We start from the raw sequence: 14,865 nt of genomic DNA on the forward strand, positions 1-14,865 counted from the left end.
TGAAAAACAAATGATAGTCCCACGAAGTGCAAACCAGATAGGATGGCGTTATCACTGCAGAATGCTGTGGTAGCCATGCTGGTTATGTGTGCCTTGAATTCTGAATAAATCACAGACAGTGTCACCAGCAAAGCACTATCACACCTCCACCTCCTCCATGCTTCACGGTGGAAAATACACATTGCGACTGCACTTGAAGAAACTTTCAAAGTTCTTGAAATTTTCCGTATTGTCTGACCTTCATGTCTTAAAGTAATGATGGACTGTCGTTTCTCTTTGCTTATTTGAGCTGTTCTTGCCATATGGACTTTTTGTTTTTTTCCAAATAGGGCTATCTTCTGTATACCAACCCTACTGTACCTTGTCATAACCCAACTAATTGGCTCAAATGCATTAACTTTTAACAAGGCACACCTGTTAATTAATTGAAATGCATTCCAGGTGACTACCTCAGGAAACTGTTTGAGAGAATGCCAAGAGTTTGCAAAGCTGTCATCAAGGCAAAACGTTGCTACTTTGAAGAATCTCAAATATATTTGGATTTGTTTAACACTTTTCTTGGTTACTACATGATTCCATGTGTTATTTCATAGTTTTGATGTCTCTATTATTCTACAATGTAGAACAAATATATATATGTTTTTAAACTAACCTGGAACGAGTGTGTCCAAACTTCTGACTGTTACTGTGAAATTAATTTAAACAATGTATGTTGATGCTAATATTATGTACAATATCTAATTATGTTGCCATATGATAATAGCCTAATATATTCATGCTGTAAACTATGGTCTTAACAGTGTCACTCAATTCATTCTAATCAACCTAATAACCCTGACACACCCATCACTGTTGTCATTGGGTGCACCGTTTGTCCACATAAAGGGTAATGTGCTTGAACCAGGTCAAGGCGGCACAGGGATGCCAAAACGTTGGTTTACCCAATAAATTACAGGGAGTTCATAGAGTGTGCAACTCTATTTTTTATAGCAAACCAGCTGCCTCAACCATAAATTAAAAGTACAGCTATTATGCTTGTAAACAAATGAGTGTTCACAAACCATATTAATATATATTGCCTTGTTGTTGCATTTATCTGCTGAAAATTATGTGGCTGGAGCGCAGGGGTGATAGACAAGATTCCCACTAGTAATTACCAGTTGGAGGGGCATTCAAGTGGATTTTTCCCAGTCGTATGTGGTAGAAACCTCCTTCCCACTTGGATATGAACGCAGAATGAGTCTCAGGGTGTTTCTCAATATGCATACTACTGTGCTCCACACTCTCACTCTCATTGAGTACGTTCTGAGGACGAGAGTGTGGAGAATGCATAAAACATCACATCTGAGAAGCCCTCGCACTCCCCCTACTGTATTACCTCACGCTTTACCTCCCCCATCACTGAACCTTCTTCCAGCCACAATGGCAACAAGACAAAACAAGATATTCACAAAGCAACATTTTACTTCATAATTATCAGCTAGATATGAGAATCGTAAATGTCGCTAACCAGATACTTTATTAACAGGCAAAAATGACCTAAAACTAATATTTTGCAATATGTAAATTATTCGTACCTATCTGGCTGGCTAACAGTGGTAGCTAGCCAGTTAACCCTATTGACTTATGTGCTTGTTATCTACGGTCCGTAGGCAGTTAAACATGCCAAAATTAACACAGCATGTATTTATTAACATATAATGATAACGTATTGTAGTCAGGAAACATTTGAGATGTGAATAGGCAACATGTCGGAGTGTATTTACTCTGCTTCAGCTAAAATAATGGCCACCAATGATTTCAGGAAATTCTCCATCATTTCTAACGTTGTTGCGTCATATTTCCTTAATACTTTCCATTGAAGCTAGCATCAATGCATACTTCAAAATATGTACAAAACGGAGTGTGCATTCAAGAAGTGCCTTCGGTGCTGTTTCGCATACTTTGATTTGGACTCATACTTCAACCCTCCCTTGCGCCTATTTGCGTGGAATATGGAAGTATGCATTTTGAGAAACACCCTCAGAGTCCTTGGCTTTTCTCTCTCTCTGCCGGAGTTCTGATTGGTTCACACCTAAAACACACAAATACATACAGGTCGTGTCATTACAATGAGGCTATAAACATTGCTTGACATTTTACTATCAGGTTACACACTGCACTGTGTGTATATATAGTAGTAGTCGGTGGAGAGCATTTTTACTGCGATGTTACCAAAAAAGGCAATGAAAGCAGAAGTGAAAGATCAAATGAAAGATATTAAAGAGCGATTTTATAATTCTCTCATTCATTTGTAGGCCTGGTTTGCCTCTGTCTGAGTTGAGTTTGAGTTGAGTAGAGCACACAAACCTGAGTGTATATACAGTTGAAGTCGGAAGTTCACAGACCCCTTTGCCAAATACATTTAAAAACTCAGTTTGTCACAATTCCTGACATTTAATCCTAGTAACAATTCCCTGTCGTAGGTCAGTTAGGATCACCACTTTATTTTAAGAATGTGAAATGTCAGAATAATAGTAGTGAGAACGATTTATTTCAGCTTTTATTTAAATCACATTCCCAGTAGGTCAGAAGTTTACATACACTCAATTAGTATTTGGTAGCATTGCCTATAAATTGCTGAACTTGGGTCAAGTGTTTTGGGTAGCTTCCCACAATAAGTTGGGTGAATTTTGGCCCATTCCTCCTGACAGAGTTGGGGTAACTGAGTCAGGTTTGTAGGCCTCCTTGCTCAAACATGCTTTTTCAGTTCTGCCCTGAAATGTTCTATACGATTGAGGTCAGGGCTTTGTGATGGCCAATCTAATACCTTGACTTTGTTGTCCTTAAGCCATTTTGCCACAACTTTGTAAGTATGCTTGAGGTCATGGTCCATTTGGAAGACCCATTTGCGACCAAGCTTAACTTCCTGTCTGATGTCTTGAGATGTTGCTTCAATATATCCACATAATTTTCCTACATCATGATGCCATCTATTTTGTAAAGTGCACCAGTCCCTCCTGCAGCAAAGCACCGCCACAACATGATGCTGCCACTCCCCGTGCTTAACAGTTGGGATGGTGTTCTTTGGTTTGCAAGCCTCCCCGTTTTCCCTCCAAATATAATGGTCAACAGTTCTATTATTTTTGTTTCATCAGACCAGAGGAAATTTCTCCAAAAAGTACGATCTTTGTCCCCATGTGCAGTTGCAAACCGTAGTCTTGCTTTTATATGGCGGTTTTGGAGCAGTGGCCTCTTCCTTGCTGAGAGGCCTTCAGGTAATGTCGATGTTCCATCCTCATGATACCATCTATTTTGTGAAGTGCACCAGTCCCTCCTGCAGCAAAGCACCCCCACAACATGATGCTGCTACCCCCTTGCTTCACAGTTGGGGATGGTGTTCTTCTGCTTGCAAGCCTCTCCCTTTTTCCTACAAAAACATAACGATGGTCATTATGGCCAAACAGTTCTATTTTTGCTTCATCAGACCAGAGGACATTTCTCCAAAAAGTACAATCTTTGTTCCCATGTGCAGTTGCAAACCATAGTCTAGCTTTTTTATGGCGGTTTTTGAGCAGTTGCCTCTTCCTTGCTGAGTGGCCTTTCAGGTTATGTTGATATAGGACTCATTTTACTGTGGATATAGATACTTTTGTACTGGTTTCCTCCAGCATCTTCACAAGGTCCTTTGCTGTTGTTCTGGGATTGATTTGCACTTTTCGCACCAAAGTACATTCATCTCTAGGAGACAGAACGTGTCTACTTCCTGAGTGGTATGACAGCTGCGTGGTCCCATGGTGTTTATACATGCGTACTATTGTTTGTACAGATGAACATGCTACCTTCAAGCATTTGGACGTTGCTCCCAAGGAGGAACCAGACTTGGAGGTCTACAATTTTTTCTGAGGTCTTGGCTGATTTCCCAATGATGTCACGCAAAGAGGCACTGAGTTTGAAGGTAGGCCTTGAAATACATCCACAGGTACACCTCCAATTGACTCAATTGATGTCAATTAGCCTATCAGAAGCTTCTAAAGCCATGACATCATTTTCTGGAATTTTCCAAGCTGTTTTAAAAATGCACAGTCAACTTAGTGTATGTAAACTTCTGACCCACTGGAATTGTAATACAGTGATTTGTAAGTGAAATAATCTGTAAACAATTATTGGAGAGAATGACTTGTGTCATGAACAAAGTAGATGTTCTAACCGACTTGCCAAAACTAAAGTGTGTTAACAAGAAATTTGTGGAGTGGTTGAAAAATGAGTTTTAATGACTCCAACCTAAGTGTAGGTAAACTTCCGACTTCAACTGTACACAAACTGGCATATTTCAACTAAATATCTCTGGATAGGAATGCCTACTGAGTAGACAACCCTGAAGTCATTAAAATGGCAGTGTTTGCTGGTACATTATTGAAATGTACTGAGTTGCATCCACAACAGTGGACATCTCACTATTCTAGAATTTTCCACATAGAAAGTGGTAAGCAGGCCAGTGTACAGTAATACTCATTACTTCCTCTGGGCAGTTCAATTCGCTGTGTCGACTATTTCCTCATGAGGTAATTTCTCTCTGTTCACAGCCTTGTGGCTAAACCCTCATGGTACCAACACTTGGACTGAAAATTGAAAGATCATTTAAACTAATGTTCTGCAGGGAAAGCTAACGGGCTAGGGCTAACACCAGCCGCTCTGCAGGGAAAGCTAACGGGCTAGGGCTAACACCAGCCGCTCTGCAGGGAAAGCTAACGGGCTAGGGCTAACACCAGCCACTCTGCAGGGAAAGCTAACGGGCTAGGGCTAACACCAGCCGCTCTGCAGGGAAAGCTAACGGGCTAGGGGTAACACCAGCCACTCTGCAGTCCAGCTGTTGATGCACTCATAGGCCAGGATAGTGAGGGGAGAGATTGAGGTAGTTACCATAGTTAGCATGAAGAGCTAAAAGTGCAACACTTTGCAACATCAACTAATCTACATACAGATAGATCCATAATGGAGCCTCCACTTCAAAGAAATTCCCTTCCCTACCCAATCTAACCCTACACAGGCCCACGCAAAAACATAATCTAACACAAAACAGGCAAGGCAAAACAAGGACAAGAGAGATATCAGCACAGTGGTGTATATACGCAGATATAGACCACATACACACTTTCAGTGGGCATTGTGCATACTCCCTTCTTCATCCACACTGATACGCATTCAAGTAGTCTAGCGGAGGTGCAGTGTATTCAGAACTGTTGACTTTTTCCACGTTACAGCCTTATTCTAAAATGTATACAATTATTTAAAATGAATTAACAGAAATACCTTATTTACATAAGTATTCAGACACTTTGCTATGAGACTCAAAACTGAGCTCAGGTACATCCTGTTTCCATCGATCATCCTTGAGATGTTTCTACAGCTGATTGGAGTCTACCTGTGGTCAATTAAATTGATTGGACATGATTTGGAAAGGCACACACACCGGTCTATTTAAGGTCCCACAGTTGACAATGCATATCAGAGCAAAAACAAAGCCATGAGGTCAAAGGAATTGTGCGTAGAGCTCCAAGACAGGTTTGTGTCGAGACACAGATCTGGGGAAGGGTACAAAAACATTTCTGCAGCACTGAAGGTCCCCAGTGGCCTCAATCATTCTTTTTATTTTTGCTTTTTCCACAAACAAATAAAAAAATAAAACATTGTACAGCATAAAAACATTGATCATGACTTCAAGACAAATCCTCCAACATAGCATCTCACAAGTTACAATACAGAATACAAGCAATCACCTCCCAGTCTTAGAAACATTACAAATAAAATGCATCCAGCTTCTAGAATTGTTGTTTCTATCGGTGATATTAGCAAGCATTTGTTCATTAGATGCAACCTCCAACATTGATTGGAGGCATGACCCTTCCAAATTCTAAGGATTACTCTAGCTGCTGTAACGATACCAACAGTGATCAGTGCAAATTCCTAATTTGTTACGTAATGTAACTCTGTTCTATTGCCCAAGAGACATTCTCGGTGAAACTGGAATTGTTAACCCCAACCATTCCTCCAGATATTTCAAAACATCCTTCCAGAAAGGTATAACTAATGTTCATTCCCATATTGCGTGTAAAAATGTCCCAGTGTCTTTTTGACATTTCCAACACAGAGAATTTTTGGTCAGCCCCATCTTATGAAGCCCTGTTGGGGTCTAATAAAACCTATGTAGTATCTTATGTTAAGTAAATTTCCCCCTGGCTTCCCTTATGTTCCTCCCTGAGCTGGACAAGATCTTCAAACAGGTATCATCCTCTATTTCACACTTTAGGTCAATTTGATATATTGTTCTGAGGTGTTTACAGTCTTTACTCTGCAGATGACGAAATATTGAGTAGAAAATGGCTGCTTTATGTTTGGGTAATTCCAAATACTCAGCTATTGGGTTCTTTCCTGGATTTCATTGATAGCCGGTTAACAAACATTCTCTCAATTGTAAATATTTCCAGAAATGTCCCTCGTCTCCAACATCCTATTTTCGTACCAAATCTGAGTAGGACATTAAAACATCTTCATTGTACAGATCACCTATAGTATGAATTCCTTTCATTAGCCACTGTTTCCAGTACACAGCCTTCTTTCCTATCCATAGCCTAGGATTGTGCCACAATGATGAGTATCCTTGTTTTAGATGTGAAATTCCACATCTTGTGTACTGTTCCTACACCTCTGAGTGTAACAAAATTGAGTTGGGAGAGGTCTATTGAAACTCCCACGTAAGACTATGTGAGAGTATCAACAGAAGTGAAAGGATAACTTTATTGTTATACAATCCAAGCCAGCATCCCTTTGCCCCAAAGCTTTGCCAATTTAACCATTTCAAATGATAAATTGTACAATTTAACATCTGGTAAAGCCAAGCCTCCAACATCCCTTGGTGAGCACATTTTCTTCATATTAATCCTGTGTTTTTCCCTATCCTACAAAATATTTAGTTAATTTGTCATGTTGTTCAGTCTGAAATATTCATAGGTAACATTGCATAGATATAATAAAATTGTGGGACCACAACCACTTTAATCCTGTTGCTCTTTCCCCATAAAGAAAGTTACCTTTTACCATTTTTCTAAATTGGTCTTAATCTTTAATCGTAGTGGCTCAAAATATATCTTCACTTGGTCAGAATTAATGCCCAAATATTTAATAGGGTAACGGTTCCATAGTAACATATGGCATTGCTTCTGACTAATTGCAAGATGGCGCTGACAGAGATGGTCGCCTTGCTTCGAGTCCTTAGGAAACTATACAGCATTGTTTTTTTAATGTATTATTTCTTACATTGTTACCCCAGGAAATATTAAGTATTATTACTACATACAGACAAACTGAGCAACAGCACCTCTTCAACCTCAGGAGGCTGAAGAAATGTGGCTTGTCACCCAAAACTTTTACAGATGCACAATCAAGAACATCCTGTTGGGCTGTATCACAGCCTGGTACGGCAACTACACTGCGCTCAACCGCAAGGCTCTCCAGAGGGTGGTGCAGTCTGCACAACGCATCACCGGGGGCAAACTACCTGTCCTCAAATGACACCTACAGCACCCGATGTCACAGGAAGGCCAAAAAGATCATCAAGGACAACCACCCGAGCCAATGCCTGTTCACACCGCTACCATCCAGAAGGCGAGTTCAGTACAGGTGCATCAAAGCTGGGACCGAGGGACTGAAAAACAGCTTCTATCTCATGGCCATCAGACTGTTAGACAGCCATCACTAACTCAGAGAGGCTGCTCCCTACATTGAGACCCAATCAGTGGCCAATGTAATAAATGGATCACTAATCACTTTAAACAATGCCACTTTAATAATGATGTTTACATACAGTGCCTTGCGAAAGTATTCGGCCCCCTTGAACTTTGCGACCTTTTGCCACATTTCAGGCTTCAAACATAAAGATATAAAACTGTATTTTTTTGTTTAAAAGTTGGCCTTCTAGGCAGAGAAAAAAACATCTCAGACTGGCAAATAAAAAGATGGGCACAACAAACACTGGACAGAGATATGGCTTTTCCTTTGCAACTCTGCAGTTTCTGTTTTCAGGCTGGTTGTATTGGTGCTGGCTACAGTTGAAGTTGGAAGTTCACACACTTAGGTTGGAGTAATTAAAACTTGTTTTTTTTAACCACTCCACAAATTTTTTCTTAACAAACTATAGTTTTGGCAAGTGGGTTAGGACATCTACTGTGTGCATGACAAGTAATTTTTCTAACAATTGTTTACAGACATTATTTTGGAAGTTAACAAACACGAAATTGACTTTGCCTTTAAACAGCTTGGATAATTCCATAAAATTATGTCATAGCTTTAGACGCTTCTGATAGGCTAATTGACATCAATTGAGTCAATTGGAGGTGTACCTGTGGATGTATTTCAAGGCCCACCCTCAAAATCAGTGCCTCTTTGCTTAACATCATAGAAAATCAGAAATCAGCCAAGACCTCAGAAAGAAAATTGTAGACCACCACAAGTCTGGTTCATCCTTGAGAGCAATTTCCAAATGCCTGAAGGTACAATGTTCATCTGTACAAACAATAGTACGTAAGTATAAACACCATGGGACCACGCAGCCATCATACCGCTCAGGAAGGAGACGCATTCTGTCCTTTGGATGCGAAAAGTGCAAATCAATCCCAGATCAACAGCAAAGGACCCTGTGAAGATGCTGGAGGAAACAGGTACAGAAGTATCTATATCCACAGTAAAACGAGTCCTATATCAACATAACCTGAAAGGCCACTCAGCAAGGAAGAGGCCACTGCTCAAAAACCGCCATAAAAAAAGCTAGACTATGGTTTGCAACTGCACATGGGAACAAAGATAGTACTTTTTGGAGAAATGTCCTCTGGTCTGATGAAGCAAAAATAGAACTGTTTGGCCATAATGACCATTGTTATATTTGGAGGAAAAAGGGAGAGGCTTGCAAGCAGAAGAACACCATCCCAACCGTGAAGCAAGGGGGTAGCAGCATCATGTTGTGGGGGTGCTTTGCTGCTGGAGGGACTGGTGCACTTCACAAAATAGATGGCATCATGAGGATGGAAAATTATGTGGATATATTGAAGCAACGTTTCAAGACATCAGTCAGGAAGTTAAAGCTTGGTCGCAAATGGGTCTTCCAAATGGACAATGACCCCAAGCAGACTTCTAAAGTTGTGGCAAAATGGCTTAAGATGGCCTCCCGGGTGGCGCAGTGGTTAAGGGCGCTGTTGTAACCAGCCGCGACCGGGAGGTCCGTGGGGCGACGCACAATTGGCCTAGCGTCGTCCGGGTTAGGGAGGGCTTGGCCGGTAGGGATGTCCTTGTCTCATCGCGCACCAGCGACTCCCGTGGCAGGCCGGGCGCAGTGCGCACTAACCAAGGTTGCCAGGTGCACTGTGTTTTCTCCGACACATTGGTACGGCTGGCTTCCGGGTTGGATGCGCGCTGTGTTAAGAAGCAGTGCGGCTTGGTTGGGTTGTGTATTGGAGGACGCATGACTTTCAATCTTTGTCTCTCCGGAGCCCGTACGGGAGTTGTAGCGATGAGACAAGATAGTAGCTACTAAAACAATTGGATACCACGAAATTGGGGAGAAAATGGGGTAAAAAAAAAAAAAAGACATTTAAAAAATGGCTTAAGGACATCAAAGTCACAGTATTGGAGTGGCCATCACAAAGCCCTGACCTCAATCCTATAGAACATTTCTGGGCAGAACTGAAAAAGTGTGTGAGCAAGGAGGCCTACAAACCTGACTCAGTTACACCAGCTCTGTCAGGAGTAATGGGCCAAAATTCACCCAACTTATTGTGGGAAGCTTTAGGAAGGCTACACAAAACATTTGGCCCAAGCTAAACATTTTATAGGCAATGCTACCAAATACTAATTGAGTGCATGTACATTTCTGACCCACTGGGAATGTGATGAAAGAAATAAAAGCTGAAATAAATCACTATTATTCTGACATTTCAAATTCTTAAAATAAAGTGATCCTAAATTACCTAAAACAGGGAATTTTTACTAGGATTGAATGTTAGGAATTGGGAAAAACTGAGTTTGTGTATTTGGCTAAGGTGTATGTTAACGTCTGACTTCAACTGTAGGTACAAAGGTAAAGCTAGCTTCCCCCCAAAGTTGCGGTCGAACAAAGCAAACAAAGCAAAGCGGTATTGAAAACACATTGTTCATGGCCGGTGTTTGCAGACGTTTATACAGCTTTGACAGTGGTACTGTATCTTTTGACACGCAAAGACCCAAATGGCGTGACGCTAATAGCAGTGGCGCTATCCGGTAGGGAAACATCTGAAAAATTGCGGACTTGGTAGTGTGTACCGGCGCTCGACCAGTCGGCGAAAGCCAACATCACCCACAACAGAGAACGGTTGATTGTCAAGGGCAATGAATTCCATTATCTTGGCTTTAATGAATTTCGGCCTTTGAATTTTCTTACTCTTTCAAATGACTGCTCGACTTGTTGACTGCTCGACCCACACAGCAGACATTGTGGGCTAAGTTAGGAACGCTGTGTTGCACGTGTAGCGCATCATTACATCATGTACCTACGTTATATAGGTATGCACGTCAGCTTTGACATCGGCGTTAAAATAGACATCGGCCGATACCGATGTTGGCATTTTTTGTTATATTGTCCGATTCCGATATGTTCACCTATATAATCATGCATCTCTAATAAAAATCTTCATAAAAACATTGAAACACACTTTCTCTTTGATTGAAGTCACCATCTTATTGCCCTTCTTAATTGCTGGAATTTTGTTAGAAGTGTTCAGCATTTTTAGTTGTCTTACTAGTAGCCTGCCTATAGTCTCACCTCCCTCATAAAAACTGGTTTAAAAAGTATAAAAACAGTACATATTCTGCCTTTTTATCCATTTCATGTAACTGAAATGGCAATTTGCAGGCAGTTTGAAATGTGCCATCTGTAAAATGTCTTGTCAAATCCCTTCCAAACCACATACTGGGTGTCTAATATTTTTACTGCTTCAACCCTTTCGCTCTTCTTTTTGGACGCATGTGCCATTATTTCCATTGAATATATGCTTTATAGGTTTCCCATACCGTGAAACTCTTTTCCGGTTGAGCCTATGTTGATCTCAAAAAAGGACGTAAGATCATCTGCTAGCGACTGGCTAAATATCTCATCTTGTAATAGCATGGTCTATATCAATATGTAACTCTACTATAGCATGATCTGTGAGGGCAATGGGCCCAATCTTGAAATGAATCACGTTATTAACCATGAAATTAGATATCAAGAAGAAATCTATTCTAGTGTGTGTCTTATGAAAGTGGGAGAAAATAGGTATATTCTCTATCATTAGGATGGACGCATCTCCATGTCTGTAAGGCCCATATCCTCTGCTAGCATATGTATTGCAAGTCTATCCTTTGGCGTGGAGTTACTTGTAAATGTACTTCTATCAATCATCACTAGGTTGAAGTCTCCAGCAAGGACGATCTGCCCCTCCATATTTCCCAGTATAACGTTTACCTCATTTTATATATATATATATATATATATATATATATATATATATATATATATATATATATATATATATATATATATATATATATATATATATACATATATACACACACGTTATAACGTTTATATATATATATAAATAAGTGTCCTCATTGTAGGGAGCATATATGCTGCATAACACTACATTAATTCCATTTATAAGAGCCTCAATGCAGATAAGCCTGCCAAACTCGTCAGTGTTGCTTCAAAATTAAGTATTTTGTTTATCAGAATAATCACCCCATTTTGTTTGGAATTAAATGAGCTATGATAAACTTCTGAAATCCAGCCTCCACTAAATTTCAGTGCCTCTATCTGTTAAATGTGATTCCTGGGTGAACACAATATTTGCCTGTTTTGATTTTAAAATGTCAATCTTTTTCCTTGGTTACCACAACCATTTATATTCCAATAGATTATGTTTACATAACCATTAGCCATATTTGTGTTGATTAGTTATAGCCTGTGAGTGTGAAGTGTCCCATTTAACACACGCATATAACATTTCACAATATATGCTCCAGCTGTACAATAAAACAGTGTAAATAAACGTAGAAAACCAATCCCAAAATAAAACATAGCAACTAGGAATGTAACGTTGCTTCTTGATGATAGATAACCTGCAGTCTCAACTCAAAATTCCTTATGGTCTGTGAGGCACTTGAAAGCCTATGCTAAATTAGCAACACATAAGCTACCTTCATTTGTATAGTAAACAGCATACAATTCAACTTGTATTTTACTTCGTCTCATCTTCTTTATCTAGGCTAAACACCTTACTCTAGCAAAAATCTCTGCCTCCATGTTGGCCTTGAAAATAATTATCTTTCCCTTCCAAGAAAAGAGCAGGGTCGCTGGGAATGCCAGTGTGTGCCTGATGCTCTTCTCAGGAATGTTCCTTTACCATTGCAAACGTCTTCCTCTTTATTGCCAGTTCCTTGGACAAGTCCGGGTAAATAAGACAGTTGGCGGCCTACACCCTTTTCTTTTGCCGCTTTAAAGTACCTTGTCCCAGGCTGTAAATCGGAGGAAGTGGATGAGAACCGTTCAAGGGCCTATTCTCGTCAGGCATGGTTAAACTGCGATGGGTTCGTTCAAGTCATCAAATCCAAATCCTTCTGCGGTGATTTTCTGCACACACACACACACAAAGATTAGTCCACCGCCAATCTCACTCCCCTCTTTCAGATTAACCAACATCACCGTATTTCTCCTACTTCTGTTCAAGTTCTTCGACACAATTCCACAATATATCCAGCTTTTTCTCGTGATTCTCACTACCATTCTCCAGACGGGAGATGGCATCCTCCACTGTCAAAATCCATCCCTCTGCCCCATCCATCCTCTCTTGTATCGCATCAACTTTTTCCTTTAGCTCTGAAGTTGTTATCCATGTCTTGGTGGGGGGGATTCAGGAGGACTTGCTGTTTGTTTGCTAGTCAATGTGGCCTTCTGTGAATAGGCTTGAAGTTTTTAGTGTGTATTGACATTCCAATAACGCCACCTTAGCGAGACGTTTCAAAATGTGAATTATCTTTATATTAAACTACACTACAAGTCAATATATTAAGACAAAAATGAATGTGTGCCGTTAAATTTCAGTATTTACATGCGGGTATTAGGAGCTCTCTAATGTGCTGCCTTCTTTTTTGGCGGTCCCACGTGAGTCCTGCCTCCATCATTCTTAAAATGGAGGAAGTTTGGAACCACCAAGACTCTTCCTAGAGCTGGCTACCCGGCAAAACTGAGCAATCGGGGAAGAAGGGCCTTGGTCAGGAAGGTGACCAAGAACCAGACGGTCACTCTGACAGAGCTCCAGAGTTCCGCTGTGGAGATGGGGGAATCATCCAGAAGGACAACCATCTCTGCAGCACTCTACCAACCAAATGGAAGCCACTCCTCAGTAAAAAGCACATGACCTCCCGCTTCGAGTTTGCCAAAAGGCACCTAAAGGACGCAGACCATGAGAAAATGATTCTCTAGTCTCTAGAAACCAGTATTGAACGCTTTGGCCTGAATGCAAAGTGTCACGTCTGTAGGAAACCTTGCACCATCCCTACGGTGAACCATGGGTGGCAGCATCATGCTGTGGGGATATTTTTCAGCTGCGGGACTGGGAGACTAGTCAGGATCGAGGGAAAGATGAAAGGAGCAAAGTACACAGAGATCCTTGATGAAAACCTGCTCCAGAGCGCTCACGACATCAGACTGGGTCGAAGGTACACATTCCAACAGGACAACGAACCTAAGCACACAGTCAAAACAAGGCACGAGTGGCTTTGGTACAAGTTTCTGAATGTCCTTGAGTGGCCCAGCCAGAGCCCAGACTTGAACCTGTTTGAACATCTCTGGACAGACCTGAAAATGTGTGTGCGGAGATGCTCCCCATCCAACCTGGGAGAGAATAAATGAAAGAAACTCCAAATACAGGTGTCCCAAGCTTGTAGCGTCATACACAAGAAACTCAAGGCTAAACTCGCTGCCAAAGTACTGAGTAAAGGGTCTGGATACTTATGTAAATGTAATATTTTAGTAAAATAACACACATTTTCTAAAATGTATAGAAATCTATTTTTGTGTCGTCATTATTGGGTAGTGTGTGTAGATTAGTGAGGGAAAACAAATATTTAATTAATTTTAAAATAAAGGCTGTTATGTAACAAAATGTGAGTCAAGGGATTTGAATACTTTCCGAATGTATATGCCATATCAATTAATAAGGCTGATGGAACAGATTATAATGTTTAGCTTAAAATGTTGCTAAACTACTATTTCTTTACATTTTAGGCACAGCAATGTACACATAGCAGTAGGCTTACACATGAATGATCCAAAATTCAATTGCGGGAAAACACCATTCTAAAATACACATGCGAGCGGTTTCATGGCCAGAGATGGAAATATCGGTAAGAAATTTTGAAAGAAGGGGGATTTAAAGATGCAACAACTTTCATGGGCCGCTAATATGACTAGGATAATGCCTTCGGCTGCGAGACAATGAAAGTTTAAAGAAAACCAATAGAACGCATGAGTAAGTCTAAAAATAAAAATGCTACTTTGAAGCAAAGTAATGCCTCATAATATGAAGTAAAATGTACAGGTGTCAAACAATGAAGCAACAGGAAAAGTACAGGGATGCTAATAATAGGCCTAAATATCTTCTGGTAGATGGAAAGGCTTTCCCAAAAACTCTATTAAAATGTTAGGCATAGTCTACTTTGGAGCTAGTTATCTGCCAGAATATAATGATAATTAGCATCAATCCAATGGCCATTTCTTTTGCAAACTCCATCTCATGTACAACAGAAATACTGCTAACC

General features: G+C 40.5%; 1 protein-coding gene across 2 annotated transcripts in view; it reads right to left on the minus strand.

The window, feature by feature from the left end:
• The window catches only part of LOC139380714 (ganglioside-induced differentiation-associated protein 2-like), a 41,480-nt gene that overhangs the window by 2,273 nt on the left and 24,342 nt on the right, over positions 1–14,865 (minus strand). Inside the window, exon 14 of one of the 2 annotated variants that reach the window (XM_071123666.1) lies at positions 1,447–2,074. The exons of the other annotated variant lie outside the window; for it this stretch is intronic. Within the exon in view, the coding sequence (XP_070979767.1) occupies positions 2,069–2,074 (6 nt within the window). The 3' untranslated portion in view covers positions 1,447–2,068. Of the gene's footprint in view, positions 1–1,446; positions 2,075–14,865 lie in introns of those variants that run through there. 2 annotated transcript variants of the gene reach the window in all.

Source organism: Oncorhynchus clarkii, chromosome 22, assembly GCF_045791955.1.
Source record: "Oncorhynchus clarkii lewisi isolate Uvic-CL-2024 chromosome 22, UVic_Ocla_1.0, whole genome shotgun sequence".
Lineage (NCBI taxonomy): Eukaryota > Metazoa > Chordata > Actinopteri > Salmoniformes > Salmonidae > Oncorhynchus > Oncorhynchus clarkii.